Source organism: Notolepis coatsorum (assembly GCF_963971535.1).
Source record: "Notolepis coatsorum genome assembly, chromosome: 5".
Lineage (NCBI taxonomy): Eukaryota > Metazoa > Chordata > Actinopteri > Aulopiformes > Paralepididae > Notolepis > Notolepis coatsorum.
This window is the reverse complement of record NC_140169.1, coordinates 99,417,470-99,433,247: the sequence shown is the minus strand read 5'-3', so window position 1 is coordinate 99,433,247 and position 15,778 is coordinate 99,417,470. Positions and strand designations below refer to the sequence as shown.

The following is a 15,778-nucleotide window of genomic DNA, read 5'->3' as shown; positions in this document are numbered from 1 at the left end:
AGGGTTAGATTTTTTTTTTTATAGTTTTTTTTTTTTTTTTAATTCAGATAATGGTTGAAGAAGTGCGTCTTTAGTCGACGGCGAAAGATTGGACGTGATTCGGCTGTCCTAACTGGGGTGGGTAGTTCATTCCACCATTGTGGGGCAAGGACTGAGAATAGGCGACTTCTCTTTGATGACCCTCCCGGAGCTTGGATAGGAGTAGGTTTGAGGCGGCCAGAAGATGCAGAGCGTAGGGGTCTTGAGGGTGTGTAGTTAGAGACCATTGACCATTGACCATTAGGGGTCCTAATGTGTATATATTAAGGGGTCCTAGTCTGTATCAATTTAGGGGTCCTAATGTGTATCCATTTAGGGGTCCCTGGCCGGAAATAGGTTGCGAATCACTGTTGTAGATTACTCCTGCCAACTCTACAATTTATCTTGGTAGGGAGGGGGAGTGGTTTCCTGAAGGCTTGTAAGACTAACATATATTTGACCGGGGGGGGGGGGGGTTCCTGAGTAATATCTCTCATAGTCTGTAGGGTTCTCCTGTGGCTGGCGGGTAGATGTTTGGGTTCCCATGAATGAGAGCTGGGCTCCATTGTGACATTTTTGTGGCTAAAATAAACAACTGACTCACCAACAATGTACTAACAATGGTTCCACCTTGTACCAAACAGGGTTATATATCCAACCACAACACCACCTCAGTTCTAATGTTTTAGAGAGTATAATGATCTATAATCTAGAACTTTCTTCAGCATAGAACCTTGTCCATCTTTATAACATTGCCATTAAGATTCTTCTAACCCTGTTATAACTGTCTGTAGTCATGAGAACATGTCTGAGGAACCCTATTATAACTGTAGTCATTAGAACATGTTCTTAGAACATTAGACATTCTTATGTCTGCACTTTATGCATTGTTTTTATTCTGTCAACTGTATACAAATGTTATGCCTATGTTAATTGTATGCTATTTGCTGTGGGGCACTTTGAGCTGCGGTCCATGTGTGACAGGTGCTATATCGATTTTTATTTATATTTATTTATATAGTTATATATTATCATTATATTACAAAGAAATGTATGCATTGAAACGTTTCGACGATTGAGGGTGACCTCAATTGTCCCTTTCGAGAATATGTCAGAATAAATAAAGGTTTTGAATGAATCTAGAACCCTCTTAGAACAAAGCATCTAGAACCCTCTTAAAACCAAACATGGACCTACAGTATCTAGAATATAGAACCATGTTTATCTTTAGGTTCATCTCTGTAAACTCTACTTCTCTGCTCAAAGGAATCTGTTCATAATTTAGAAGTTACATCTTTACATGTATATCTAAAACAGTATAACTTTAGAATAATATATTTAGCAGTGGCGGCTGGGTGGCGCAGCGGACATTGCGCTCGTCACCAACGCAAGAGACACCGGTCTCAAATCCGGCTGTCAGCGTTGCCTCCGGCTTGGGCCAGCCGTCATACTGACTCAATTGGCAGAGTTCGCGGGAGGGGAGTCGAAGGGTGGTAGTCTGGTCGTTGTAAACAGCGACTCCTACAGGTCGGTCAGGGCGCCTGCACAGCAAAGACAGGAAAATGGCGGGGGCAGTGTGAGCCTCCTACACGTTACTCCTCACCAATGAGAGTCCGCGCTGGCAGGTGAAAAGAAGTGACTGGCTGCCTCCACATGTATCGGAGGGGACATGTGATGGACTTCTATCCTCCCTACGACCGGCCAGTGGGGGGCACATGCGAGCAACGATCAGGACAGGGGAGGGAGAATTGGCACAAGAGGAAATTGGGATGGGAGAAAAATCACAGAAAAAAGGGGGAGAAAAAGTAGACAAAAAGAAATTATATATTTAGCAGTAGATCTAGGATAATAGATATTTAGAGGAATGCATTTAGCAGTGGATCTAGGAGAGTAGATCTTTAGAACAATATCTTTAACAGTAGATCTAGGAGAAGAAGGCACGACAACGCCTCTACTTCCTCAGGCGCCTAAGGAAGTTCCAAGTCAGTCAGAAGATCCTTAGGAACTTCTACTCATGTACAATAGAGAGCATCCTGACTGGCAACATCACCTCCTGGTTTGGGAATAGCACTGCACAAGACCGTAGCAGACTACAAAGAGTGACACGTTCAGCCGAACGCACAATTGGAGGGGGGCTTCCCACCCTCCAGAACATTTACAACAAGCGGTGCAGGGGGAAGGCTAAGAGAATTATTAAGGACTCGAGCCACCCGAACAACTGCCTCTTTGAACTGCTGCGGTCAGGCAAGCGATACCGGAGTCTTAAGGCGAGCACAGAAAGACTCAGAAGAAGCTTCTATCCCCAGGCCATCAGGCTGCTAAACGAACAATAAACACTATGCAACAACCATCAAATGCACACAGCACACACACCCACACACTCACTTAAACCACACAAACACACTTTATATTTATTGATAAAGGATTTTCACTACAACTCGTACACCCACTGTAAATTGTACCTAAATTGCACCTCATCCCATTTCTGCCTTGCACTATATAGTATTGTATTAGTACACTGCACAGTATTGTATATTATATGGTAACTCAGTTACGTCTATTCTGCATCGAACATTGTACATATGTCTATACTGAACACTGTGACCTCATTTATTTTTTTTACTTCTAATTTACATGCTATACTATGTTATTTTATTTCATACTTATCTTGTCTTGCACAGTCTCTGGAGCGTAACAGTAAGAAGCATTTTGTATAAAAGTATTCTGTACTTCTGTATGACAACTATTAAAGAAACTTGAAACTTGAAACTTGAACTTGAAGAGTAGATGTTTAGAGGAATATCTTTACAGTCTATCTAGAAGCGACTCTCTGAACTTCCCCTCTTCAGTGTCGCGTTGTTAAACTCATTGTGTTCAAAGCTCAGGTTGTTGTGCGATCGAGATATCATCAGTAACAGCTCTCTCTTGCTGTAGTCTCTTCTGACTGTCACAAGAGGCTCCCCCCCCTGCTCCTCCCTGTCCTCCAATCGCACATAGCCTTTTGTGTTTCCACGACTACCGCCGCTGCTGTTGCTCCGGTCGAGCCGTGGCCAGCTGGGGTGTTTGCATTGTTTCGGGTGCACGCTAAGCATGCTAGGTCCGCGCTCCAAGTCAAGAGATTTAGAGTGGCTACTGAGCATGTGCAGAGAGGAGTTTGAGCCAAAGTGGCTCCTGGCGGCCCCTGGGGAGAGCCAACAGCCTGAGGAGGGAGCGGGGGAGAGAGAGGAGGCGGAGTGGGAGGAGGAGGCAGAGTTGCTCCGTTGTAAACCAGGAGGTTTGGAGGAGGCCTTAGTAACCATTGCTAGGGGAACGTTAAAGGATTCCATGGAGCCCAAAGGTTGCAAACTTTTCGCCCTATGTCCTAGTGCTCCTGCTCCTTCTCCTCGCTGCCCTTCTTCTGTAATTGCCTCCATGTCTGGCTGGTCGATGACACAGTTATTAAGTTTGATAACAGGCAGAGTGAACGCCGAGATGGACGAGGTGACAATTGATCTCGCACGGTGTCCTCCTCCTCCTCCTCTCTCGCGTTTCCTCTCCATCGACCCCTGTTGGCAGCCACGTTCCCAGCTGTAAAATGAGCCACAACCGGGCCGGACCAGCAACCCTCTCAAACCGCAGTCCAACCTGGTGTGTGCCTCCTGCAGCCCCGCCTCCCCTAGCAGGCCCTCCTCCTCCTCCTCTTCCGTAACTGCCCCGTGTCCGACACAGCTCTCCCCGCCTCCTACACAGCTCCCTCCAGCACGGGAGGAGAGGGCCAGCAGGGTGTCGGCGGCCAGGCGTGCGGCGCTGGGGTTGTCGGGGGTCAGGGGTTCTCTGGCCGCCGGGGAGCAGCAGGAGCCGTTGAGACGGAGCTGCTTCTGTTCTCTCTCACGCAGGCGCTGGATGTCGATGACGGTCGAATACATGTCTCTCATATGGATGACCTTGGAGGACAACATAGTATCAGCTCACACAGAGGCCACCACCTCCCCAATGGCTGAAATACTGACCGGTTTGTTATTTTATTATTATTGTTATTGTTTTCACAAACGCAAAACTATAATATAATATAATTACTATACTTATTAACAGGTTCAGCGCCAGAGGTCGCTATGGGCGTTGGGCCGTTGTGTGCCAGCGCTCTGTTCAATGGGGATAAGTTCCGGTGTTTGCCGTGCTAAACCTATATTAAATATTATAGCTATGGATCTAATAACAACGTCGATTGTCGGTGAGTTTCTTCCGGTCAACATGCAATGGTTGTATGGTTTTTCATCCATACATTTCCGTTTTATACCGTGGTGAATATGAGTATAGTTTTAGAGTGATCCTGTGTAATCCCAGGAAACTCCAGCAAACAGCGATTTACTGCATTTCCTTATAAATCGTGCCATTTCTCGCCTGGATCAAGAATCATTCTGAAATCAACGCTAGATTATCGGTATTATGTTTCATCATGCATGCGCGAAAGGGTGGGTGGGGGCGGGGGGTTTCTATGCTTCGAGCGCCACCAACGGCATACATTACACAGTACATTACAGACACACGCTGCGATCGCGGGGAAAAATCATCGGATCAACGCAAGATTGATAACATATAGTCCTTACCTCGTCTATGATGTACACTGCAATAAGAATAATCCAATTATCTGAACGCCATTCCAAATATTGATTGCGGTCGTGTGTCCAACGTTATCCACCAAAACACGTGAACCGAGTGAACTCGAGTATCCCCAATCCATGTGTTATAAACGTTACTCATGCCCGAGAAGGAAAATCTGGACCGGACTTCTTAGATCGATGCACAGCCCAAGCCAGAGGGATTCCGTTGATGTGCAATACCGGCCGCAAGGCATTAGGCGGCGGTATTGGCCGTTTGCAATCTCAGAATGATAACATCAGGCTGGATGGATGAATTATGAATGGATATAGCAAATAAAAGAATTTAAACCAGACGAATTTAAACCACGATTAAAACCCGACTTTTCTCGGGTTTGGCGCTCAAGCGATGGCAAGTTAACCCGACTTATGTCGGGTTTGGCGCTGAATGTGTTAATATATCATTCATAATAATATTATGATGCACCTATAATTATTAGTCATACTGTTGTAAATTAATAGTAATAAATATGTTATGGTTTGACGTGGTGGTGTTGGTGGTGGGACCCAAATGCAGACAGGGATGAGGTAGCAGGCAGGACAAGACAGATAGTGATTCAAAGGGAGCTTTACTTAAAGGGGACATGTACTATAAATGTCATTTTTCAGTCTCTAGCATTGTATTATAGTAATAGGAGTTAGTATCAATGTGTTTTAGTGTCTAAATACCATATTGGTGGATTGCTCTGATTCAGCTCAGATAATTTCCTGCTCCAGTAAATTAGTCCATCCTGATTTGAAGGCCTGAGTCATGTCATTCAGGCTCTGGGTAGAAGACAGTGATGTGATTGGCTCTGTGGTTGTAGCTAATGCCCGCCCACAATCTACATAGACTAGACAGCGAGTGGAAAACCACGTCCTCATACTGCGAGGCAGTGAAACCCGACACCTCTGCATACTCTGGAGGGAGAGAGAGAGAGATAGAGAGGGAGAGAGAGAGAGAGGGAGAGACAGAGAGAGGGAGACAGAGAGAGAGAGGGAGGGAGGGAGCACTTGGGGGGGGGGGGGGGACCTGCCGCGCCACACAGGAGAGGGGAGGAAGGGAGCCCCCCCCCCCCCCCACAAGCTGCCGCAGGGAGAGAAAAAACGAAAGGAAGAGACGGCCTGTCTTTTTTCTCTCTCTCTCTCTCTCTCTCGCACCCCCCCCCCCCTCTCTCTCTCTCTCTCTCTCTATCTCTCTCGGTCTACCAGTCGCAGACTGTGTGGACTGACTGTCACTCAAAGTGCTTATGGGCGGAGCCAGGCCATAACAGCCTGAAATCTTGAAGCTGGAAAATGATGGTTTTGAGTACTTGATTAGAAATATAAAACAATGCATTTTAAAAAAAAAAAAACTTACAGATGTCTTCAATAGACTAACAGGAATTGTGTAAAGTTGCCCAAATAGTGCTAGGAATAGCAGTACATGTCCCCTTTAAACACATACACTTAAAGCACTACAAACAAAAACCTCTCAGCAATGCTGGAAGAGGGAAAACTTAAACGAAAAGAGGTACGAACAAAACACTAAACTACAAACACTTACCTAACATAGCATGGTGTGGGACAAAACAAATCATGGAAGGCGGAGTGAACGAATATCAAAGGCGAACACTGAAGACGAGAACAACAAACCAAACAGGAACCAGGGACATCGACAGGAGCAAGGGCACGAGGGCAAACGAACAACAGCAACACAAACAGGAAACGATGAACGTGCACAGAGGACAGGAAAGACAGGACTAATATACACAGACTAATTGACAAACGAGACACAAGAGGGCTGATTACAACGAGAGACACCTGGGATGGGAAAACAGACTGACAGACTAGATTAAACAGAATAACACAATAAGACAAGACAGTAACCCAAATACAAGAAGACTAACACACTGGGAACATAACACTAAACAACTATCAGGAGATTAAACCTAAAACAGACAGGGGACCACGAAAGGCAAGAGGCACACTGGGAGATTTAACAAGAGGGGAAGGACAATAATACCTTTCTAGTATTATTACATCCATACCTTAGTCTCTCTGTCTCTGTTTTCATGCAGGATGGCATTGGCACAGATGAAGATGAAGATTCCTATCCCCATGGTAAATGGACCCATCAGCCTCATCTTCTCAGAATGGCGATGCTGCTCCAGGAACCGCACCAAAGCGCCCCCTACTGGCAGTGAGGTACTGTTACCTAGGAACACCAAACAGAGATATGATAGTGTTGCTACGGTCTTTCTGTATGCCTGTCAGCATTACAGTCTGTTCACTGTAGGCTTGGGCGGTATGACGGTATTACGGTATACCAGGGTATTTAGAAATCCCGACGGTATTGAAAATCAATACCGTCCGTCACCGTCAAAATCACAGATGCGCTTCAGTTTCTATTACAGTGAAACAGAGTTTTAACAGTGGTTGGTTGTAGTGCACTGCACACACGCGCCAGCAGAGGGCGAGACCAGTCCTCACTACTGGAGCGAGCCGCAGAGCTGGTTGTCTTCTACACACAGGAGGAGGAGGGGAAACCCCGCTTCACTGGAAATATGAGACACGCTTACCGTTGCTGCCTGGTGCTGCGGGCTAACTGGCTGTTCTGAGAGCTAACTGTTGTGTATGTGCTCCAAGTCAAGAGATTTAGAGTGGCTACTGAGCATGTGCAGAGAGGAGTTTGAGCCAAAGTGGCTCCTGGCGGCCCCTGGGGAGAGCCAACAGCCTGAGGAGGGAGCAGGGGAGAGAGAGGAGGCGGAGTGGGAGGAGGAGGCACAACGGTGGTCACGCTTTACGGTAATGTTGCGACAGTGCTGTGAAAATACCGTAAAGCGCTGTGGTAACGAGAGTGTGTGTTGTTGTGGACTGGTGGAGCAAGCAAATAAACGGTAAAACGTTACGTCGCAGTCCGGTGCGTTTTTGAATACACAATACTAACGTTACTAGTATTAGGGTGCTGCGGGGCTCCTGGCTACCATTCTGAGAGTTAACGTTAGTAGTACTAGGATGCTGCAGGCTTCTGGCTAGTGGCTACCATTCTGAGAGCTAATGATAGTAGCACTTGGATGCTGCGGGCTAACTGGCCATCTCCGCGATTTGTTTACTTGGTAACACAGGTTGCCCTGACCCCCCCCCCCCCCCCCCGCTGATGAAAATGAAAGTCATACCGTCAAATACCGTACACCGGGGTATTAGGTAATCTTTACATTTTTTTATTTGTACCTGTACTACCTGCTGTCAACTGTTATCTCTCTCTGTGTGTCTGTATGAGCTTGGTTCACTAGCGTTAGCTCCGCGGCTGTTAGGTTGCCCCGAATTAAATGAATGACTCGGTTCTAAAGCATTCGAGTAGTTTTCAATCACTGCACTTAGAAACAGTCAAACAGCGGGAGCAATTCGGGAGCATATGACCAAAACCCAGGCAATTTCGAGCCCTTAACACTTTGAGTGCCAGCCACGAGAAATCTCGTTAGTTCATGCCATGCGTTGAGTGCCAACCGACGAGAAATCTCGTTTTTAATCATTCTTTTTTTTATTATCGATTTCCATTCATTTTTCATCAATCTAGCCTCACGTTACCAGTGGGGATCTGTCTGAGCTCGAACAGGGAAAATACCGCCCCCTATCGTCTCTCCGGATGGTATTGCACCCCATTGGATTGGACTGAATGAAATGGATGGGAAAAAAATAGTCCGGATTCCACATTTTACTTGTCAGGCATGTAATCCGAGCCGATCCCATTCATTGCCCACCATCAGAACAGCGTGGAATATGTCTTTCGACCACCCAGCGTTGGATCAATAAACGCAATCGATATTTGGAATGGTGATCAGGAATTGGAATAATCTTTTTGGAGAACATCTGATCTGAGGTAAGGAATCTATTTTACCAGTCTTGGGATAATCAGAGCTGTTTTCACCTTTATATCAACGTGTCCCGTATGTGTGTGTGTGGCTGTGAGTGTGTGTGTGCTGATCAGGAAATAAGATAATCGATTTTTCAGCCCGCTTCTATAGCGTGCTGCATAAGTACACATATACTATCGATAATCTAGCGTTTATTTGAAAACGATTAATAAATAGGCCGAAAAATTACGACGTGTTTTGTGTATTACAGTAAAGCACGATTCCTGCAGGATCTTTTCTGCAGAAAAATTAACGTTTTTCAAAATTGTATAAAACGGAAATGAACCGATTTAAAAAAACAATCCGTTTGGACAATGTTGACTGCAAACAAGTCATTGATAAGCGACGGGCGTATTAGACACATAGCCATAATTTAAGATATAGTTTATGCGTTCGCTAATATGATCGCCCTCCATTGACTACAGCGTTGGCACTCAATCGCCTATTTCTGGCACCCCCTGCTGATCCGAATAAACTAAACCTAAACTAAACCCCTGCTGGCACGGAAAGTGTTAAGGAATCAAATAGTCTGCCATGGCTACATGCGTGGCGCTAACGTTATTGTTTTGAAATGCGCAACTGTCAAAAAAACCTGGCAGCGATAAGAGGAATCGATAGTCACGGAGGCATGCGATTCCAGGAATCGGACAATTAGGAACCGGCTCCCAACGGGAACCGGTTTTCGATTCCCATCCCTACACGTATTCCTATACTTTAAAGCGTTGGCCTTTCAACAGTAACAGTAAACAGCGCCCTCTGGTGCTGAATGAGTTAAGGAAATGGATTGTTATCATATTTAATTTTATGTTTTTTTTTACTTTTGTTTTGGGCTATTCTTTAGAACTACCCCAATCCCTGAAAAAGGGCCAAATTAAGTCAGTCCGATTAGGGGAAAGGTGACACCGGTAGCCTAAAGGTTAGAGAAGCGGGTTTGTGACCGGAAGGTCGCCGGTTCGATCCCCCGGCCGGCAGGAAAAATCTGCACTGGGAAAGTGAATGAATAACTCTCTCCCATACCCTTAACACCAACCGCTGAAGTGCCCTTGAGCAAGGCACTAAACCCCCAACTGCTCCAGTGGAGTTGCTCAGTGGCCAACGGTGTCAGACTGTGGGCAGCTCCCAGGTGTGAATGGAACTGTGTGAATGTGAAGCAGGGCGTAGCTGAAAAAGAGCATTCATGCTCAGCGAACCTACCCTGGGTAAATAAAGGTTAAAAAAAATATATATATATATTATATATATCCATCAGATAATGTTACGGTTTGACACCGACCCCAAACGCTAACGACACAGAGAGAGTAGTTTCAGAGTTAGCCAAAAACTAGGGCTTGTTTTATTTCACAGAATAGCAGCAAGAACTTGGTTGAAAACAGACAAAGACTGGGATACAAGCATTTGAGGAATGTTGCTGCTCTGCAGCTTCTCCCGGGGAGGTTCGTCTGAGGAATCTGACAGTGACGTCAGAGCCGCTCTGCAGAATCCTCTCGGCAGTACTCCGAGGTGGTAGCGGGACAGGGAGAGAGAGAGAGCGGGTTAGCTCAGAGTACAGTTGGGAACAGACAGGTGACAGGTGAAGTGACTTGTCCCAAACAGATAATCCAAGTGACTGAATCTTCTGTGTAAATACACACTGTGAGCAATGTCCCAACAACAATCCAAGTGATAGAATCTTCGGTGCGAATACACACAGTGAGCGATGTCCCAATAATAATCCAAGTGAAAATATCTTCGGTGTGAATACACACAGTGAGCAAAGTTCAAACAATAATAAATCCCAATGAACAATCCAAAAACAGGCACAGGGTGAGTGACAGACTGAACAAAAAGCAGGATCTCTTCAGTGTTTACACACACGAAAAATGATAGGGTCAAAAGACTGTCTTGCAAAACTCACCCAGGCGCTGTGCGTAAAGAGAGCAGATCAAACAGGGCGAGCGTGTCGTTACGGGGAACGGGTTGTCCAAGCGGAATACTTCTTGAGTGTCCTGGGAGGCAAAGCACAGGGAACAGCAGGCAAAGGAAGGAACGGCAAATGCAGAGAATATATCAAAACGATCCAACAACACTTGATGGGGAATCAGGGTATATATAAGCAAAAGGAATGCTTAATGACAAGCTGTGACAGCTGCGGGATGAGATTGACAAGCGTGTGGTTGGGGAAGCACCAATCAAACGGCGTCTACAGGAAGAAGCGTGTGAAGAGGAGAATGCAATTAATTAACTGAAAACCCTTAAAGGAACAGAGCGAGTTAGTGGGGAGCGGACCAATCATCACAGTACTTTAAGAAGCCCGTGGTGGGGAAAGAACCAAACCTCACAGATATGCTCAAACCCCTGTTATGGAGTCCTATCGGGAAGGGATGGATTGTCAGAGATGGAGCCATTCAACCATATTCATATTTACGAAACCCCCGGCACCTACAGAAGTAAGAGACATTACTCACTTGTATTGCAAAGAGTCCAATAAAGGGCTGATACTATATTTCATATTTGGATAGTTGGAGTTTGGATGTGAAACAAGTGTCCATATACAGGTTAAATGGGCCACTTATTTACATTATTTTATTTTTGCATGGTTATTTAGTTTGTTTTCTAGTCTGTTCTCCTGTTTTTGTTTATGAAATGAAATTAAGTACTGAGATTTGGGCCTACAGTAGCCAAATGTATCATTATACTATTATACTGTACTTGTATCATTTTGTCATGTCAAGACAACTTGGGTTTAGATAGGAGATACTATTGATTTATATAGTAATGTTCCAGTTTCAATATTTGAGAGGATTGTCATTTAGATAATACACTTTATTATTAGGTTACTGATTTGTGTACTCTTGTTTGGATTAATCTTCCAGTTTCAATAAAACCTACAATGCCTTTGTTTGTTGTAATTTAGATAAACTTAATTATTGGGTTACTGACATTCTGACTATTTGGTGATGTAGTTCAGCCACCTGGTATTTCCCCCTCCAAATATGATGCCCATCAGAGTGAACATTCATAAATTATAGGCTATTATGCCACTTATCCCCCATTCGGAATTACCTAATTTGATTGTTTCAAAGAAGGGGTATGTCTAAAGAAATGTTGCTACAGTCTCTCTTCATGCATATTAATCGTTCTATTTTCATCCCATTGGTGCATCTTTGAATGATTTATTATTAATGAGTCATCTTTCCTTTAATAGATAATATACTGGGAGTCGGACACTAGTAGAAGAAATAATAGAGATACATAGAATGTGCACTCCCTATCTAGATGATGATGGAAAAGCCACTGCTACCGTGCCATTAGAAGCAAATTCAGAAAACAAAAATTTCTAATTTGAGATTCAGTGGTGGTTGGAACACTGAACTTTACTCATTACTGCCACTTAGTGGAAAGAGTGATGGGGATCAGTAACATCCTTACAGAATAGATCAGAGCCTCTAGGTGGCCGTAGACACATGAGAGCAGTTCATTTCACCTACACATGTTGCAGCAGAAGATAATCTGACTCACATGATGTTGGGTTGAGTGTTCAGAAACACATTACCTTGCACATTGCTGCTGTCAATAGCAACCACCTCTGCATTTCCCTCTGTGGCAGCCATCTTTGCTCCTGTGATTCCACCTGATGAAGCCATATTGGTACCAGTGTCTTCTGTTTTGCTGCTTCCAGTGGCAGCTGTTTTGACCAGTAGCAGAAAAGTAAGAGTCAAACAGGAAATTACTCAGTACTATGAAGAATAGAGGTGTTGAGGATGCTGCAGCACCCCCTAGTGGCAGAGTGGAAAACATTCTGACTGTACGTGTAATTCTTATTCACAATACATTTCTAATGAATAGATCATTATTGATAAATGGATTATAGAGTTATAGTTATAACTCCGCCCACACAGCTGCCACTCACAGTCATCTACATTATGTCATAGAAAATGCATTGAAAACGATGATACAACAACTAATATGCTACATACAGCCTTTTCTTGAATAAAAAATTACTTAATTAAATACATTGCAATGCTTTAATTTGATGATTTCTCAGGATTTCATATGATGAAATAAAAGATCAAATAATTTGCACATGCAACAGTCACATACATTCTTGGAAGCCTTGGTGCGCACATTTACACAACCAATGTTGCATTTCACTTCCATTCAGTGTGGCTCCCCTTGTGTTCTAGAGGCATGGTTGCCGATATGATATGTGACAAACAAACACACAAGAGAGAGGGAGAATAGCTTATAGCAGACTTAATGATTTTACAATATTTTTGCTAATGAAGTGAAATATTTATTATCATCAACTATCCAGTTCGCTTTTATAGTGTAACACTACTTCAAATTATTGAATGTACAGAGAGAGGGAGAGGGAGAGAGAGACGGATTTGATTTATCCTGTGCCTGTGAGTGTTTCCAGGATTAGCTTAGCTTAGTTAGCGTTCACAGCTAACGTTAGTTAAGCTTTTTACCGCGACATGGGCATACAGGAAGGATGTAAAGCATGTTAGACCCATTGGACCCGTTGTTCAAGGAGTTTTCATTGCACATTGAAACAGCGCAACTCGCGAGAGGAGTTGTCACAGAACGCAGGACTGAAGAGCTGCCATAGCTTATAAAATTGAAGATGGGGGTATCGGGCTCAGCCCCTCCCTTACAGCTGGAGTTGACGTGAAACACTGAAGTTATCAAATGCGAGCAAAACGCACACTGTCGAGTCCTGGCTCTAGGCAGAATCACAAATTGTGGTTTAAGAGAAGTTATATATATTTTGAACGTGATTCATTGTGCACTAGTTAGATTACACGTTGCGCATGTTATGACTTTGAACGTCTGCCATTTCCACCCCAAAAGGTACATACAAGTAACAATACGATGTGTCGATCATGAATATGCAAATCGATGAAATGTCATGGTCGATGACGTCGACATCGTTGAGGAATCGTTGCAGCCATAGTGTCAGCAGTAATTCTGATTGTGTGTCAGCAGTAAATGTGCTTGTATGTTAGCAGCAATTCTGATATGTGTAGTTCTAATTGTATTGGTTGGATTATGTTGGATATAGCAACAGTAATTAAGAGAGGCAGGACATAGCAAGAGACAGGACATAACAACAGTAACTAAGAGAGGCAGGACATAGCAACGGAAACTAAGAGAGACAGGACATAGCAACAGTAACTAAGACAGACAGCAAATAGCAACAGTCATAAAGAGTGAGTAGCGCAGCGGACTAAGCGTCTGTCTATCACCATAGAGCCAGTGGGATCGAATCCGGCTGTGGTGCCTCCGGCTTGGCCGACCGTCCATACTAACACAATTGGCAGTGTTAGTGGGTAGGAAGCCAGCATGGGTGGGTCCTGGTCGTTGTAAACAGCGACTCCTACAGTTCGGTCGGGGCGCCTGCACAGCAAGGGAAGCATCTGGGAGAGGTAGTGTGACCTTCCACACGTTACACTCTCCCAGTGAGAATCCGCGCTGTGAAAAGAAGCGTGGGCTGGCTACACATGTGTCGGAGGAAGCATGTGATAGTGTCCGCCCTCCCAGACCGACGGTAGGGGGTAGAGTGCGCAACGACCAGGAAGGGGATTGGGAATTGGCATAACGACTAACATTGGGATGGGAGAAAAACGGAAAAAGAAGGGGGGGAAAAGTAATTTTTTTTTTTTTTTAAAGAGTGGCATAATGAGTAATTACACTCATTACACTGAAATTACATTCCTCTAGCTGAATTAACATAATGGTACTGGTTCTTTAATTACCTTGCATCTTCCCTTCACTTCCTCCTCCAGTGGCAGCCATTTTTAGTAAGACTGTGCCCTCAGTGTGTGGCCAGTATCCTAGCGTCGCCATGCCAACGCCCATGGCCAGGACAACCAATCCCAGAAGAAGGAAGAATCCAGAGGTGGAGTAGAGGCGGAGTCTACCTCTCACCACGACCACATCTGTATGCCTCTTCCTCTTCCTGTCAGGAAACTAAATACATTACTTAAAGGAAACATATTATGGAACATGCCTTGTCTAGTCTTTTCATGGATTTGGCAGTCTGACATGTTATTTAGGCGCTGAGTTCCATACAGCTGTCATGGCGTCACGTGGGTCATGTGACAAGTGCCACAATGCAATGCAGCCGGCTGTAACGTGGATGCCTTCTAGCCATTACCCTCCTGTCTTTGGCAACACTAACATCAGTACCGCACTGGCAACGACTAACATTGCACACTAACTAACTCGATGTGCAATTTATATGTTTCCTCTCTCGAAATGCTCAAATATGTGTGGTCCATACTCAAACTATGGAGATGTTAGGGCAGGGGTCAGGGGTCAGGGGTCAGCAAACCGTGGCTCTGGAGCGGCATGCGGCTCTTCATGTGTTATGTGATGCACTTTTTTTTTTAATAAATTCTGTGTTAATGTGAAGCACTTTGCGACATTGTTGAAAAAGGTGCTATATAAATAAAAACGTATTTACTTGCAAGCAATGTATATTATAGCCGATAGGGCATACAGATCCACATCTGCATATTTGTCTTTCTTTTATTGCCCTGCCCAAACCTGTACCTCCCCTCCTCCCTCCCCCATGTTGCTATGACGACTGATAAGGCTCCCATCCCAATTTAGTCGTTATGCCAATTCCCTTCCTGATCGTTGCACGCATTGCCCCACTGTCGGCCTAGGGAGGGTGTAGAACTACCACATGCCTCCTCCGATACATGTGGAGTCAGCCAGCCGCTTCTTTTCACCTGACAGCGAGGACTCTCACTGGGGGAATGTAACACGTGCGGAGGTTCACGCTATTTTCCCCCAATCCCCTCCCTGCTGAACAGGCGCCCCGACCGACCAGTAGGAACCGCAGTTTATAACGACCAGGACACATACCCCGCCGGCTTCCCACCCGCTAACACTGCCAATTGTGTTAGTAGGGACGACTGACCAAGCCGGAGGTACCGCTGGCAGCTGGATTCGATCCCAGAGTCTCTGCGGTGGTAGGAGAGTGCATTCTCCACTGCGCTACCCAGCCGCCCGTGAAATGTGAGTTTTAACGATGTTTATAATTAATTGCAATCTCTGTCAAAAGGCAGTGAATAATGCAGTGACTAGTTGCCATGGTAACTAAGGACTCTGTGGCAGAAACCAAAGGCTGGCAACATGTGGAGAAGCTAGTCCTGGTTAGCATGTCAGAGGGATCAGGAACACAGCCCAGGGCAGCCTGCTGCTGAAGGTATGGGAGGTGGTTGGGGTCAAAAAGGGTCATGTGATGAACTGTGTTAA

The 15,778-nt window shown here is 44.9% G+C and overlaps 1 protein-coding gene across 1 annotated transcript in view; it reads right to left on the bottom strand.

Moving 5' to 3' along the window:
* Positions 1-2,834: 2,834 nt before the first annotated feature.
* The window catches only part of tmem200a (transmembrane protein 200A), a gene marked incomplete at its 3' end in the record, with an annotated part of 44,336 nt that continues 31,392 nt past the window's right edge, over positions 2,835-15,778 (bottom strand). The window contains exons 4-7 of the mRNA XM_084314195.1: positions 14,269-14,471; positions 12,063-12,194; positions 6,665-6,831; positions 2,835-3,941 (exon numbers count right to left, since the gene is read on the bottom strand). Coding sequence (XP_084170321.1) covers positions 2,835-3,941; positions 6,665-6,831; positions 12,063-12,194; positions 14,269-14,471 — 1,609 coding nt within the window. The remainder of the gene's footprint in view (positions 3,942-6,664; positions 6,832-12,062; positions 12,195-14,268; positions 14,472-15,778) is intronic.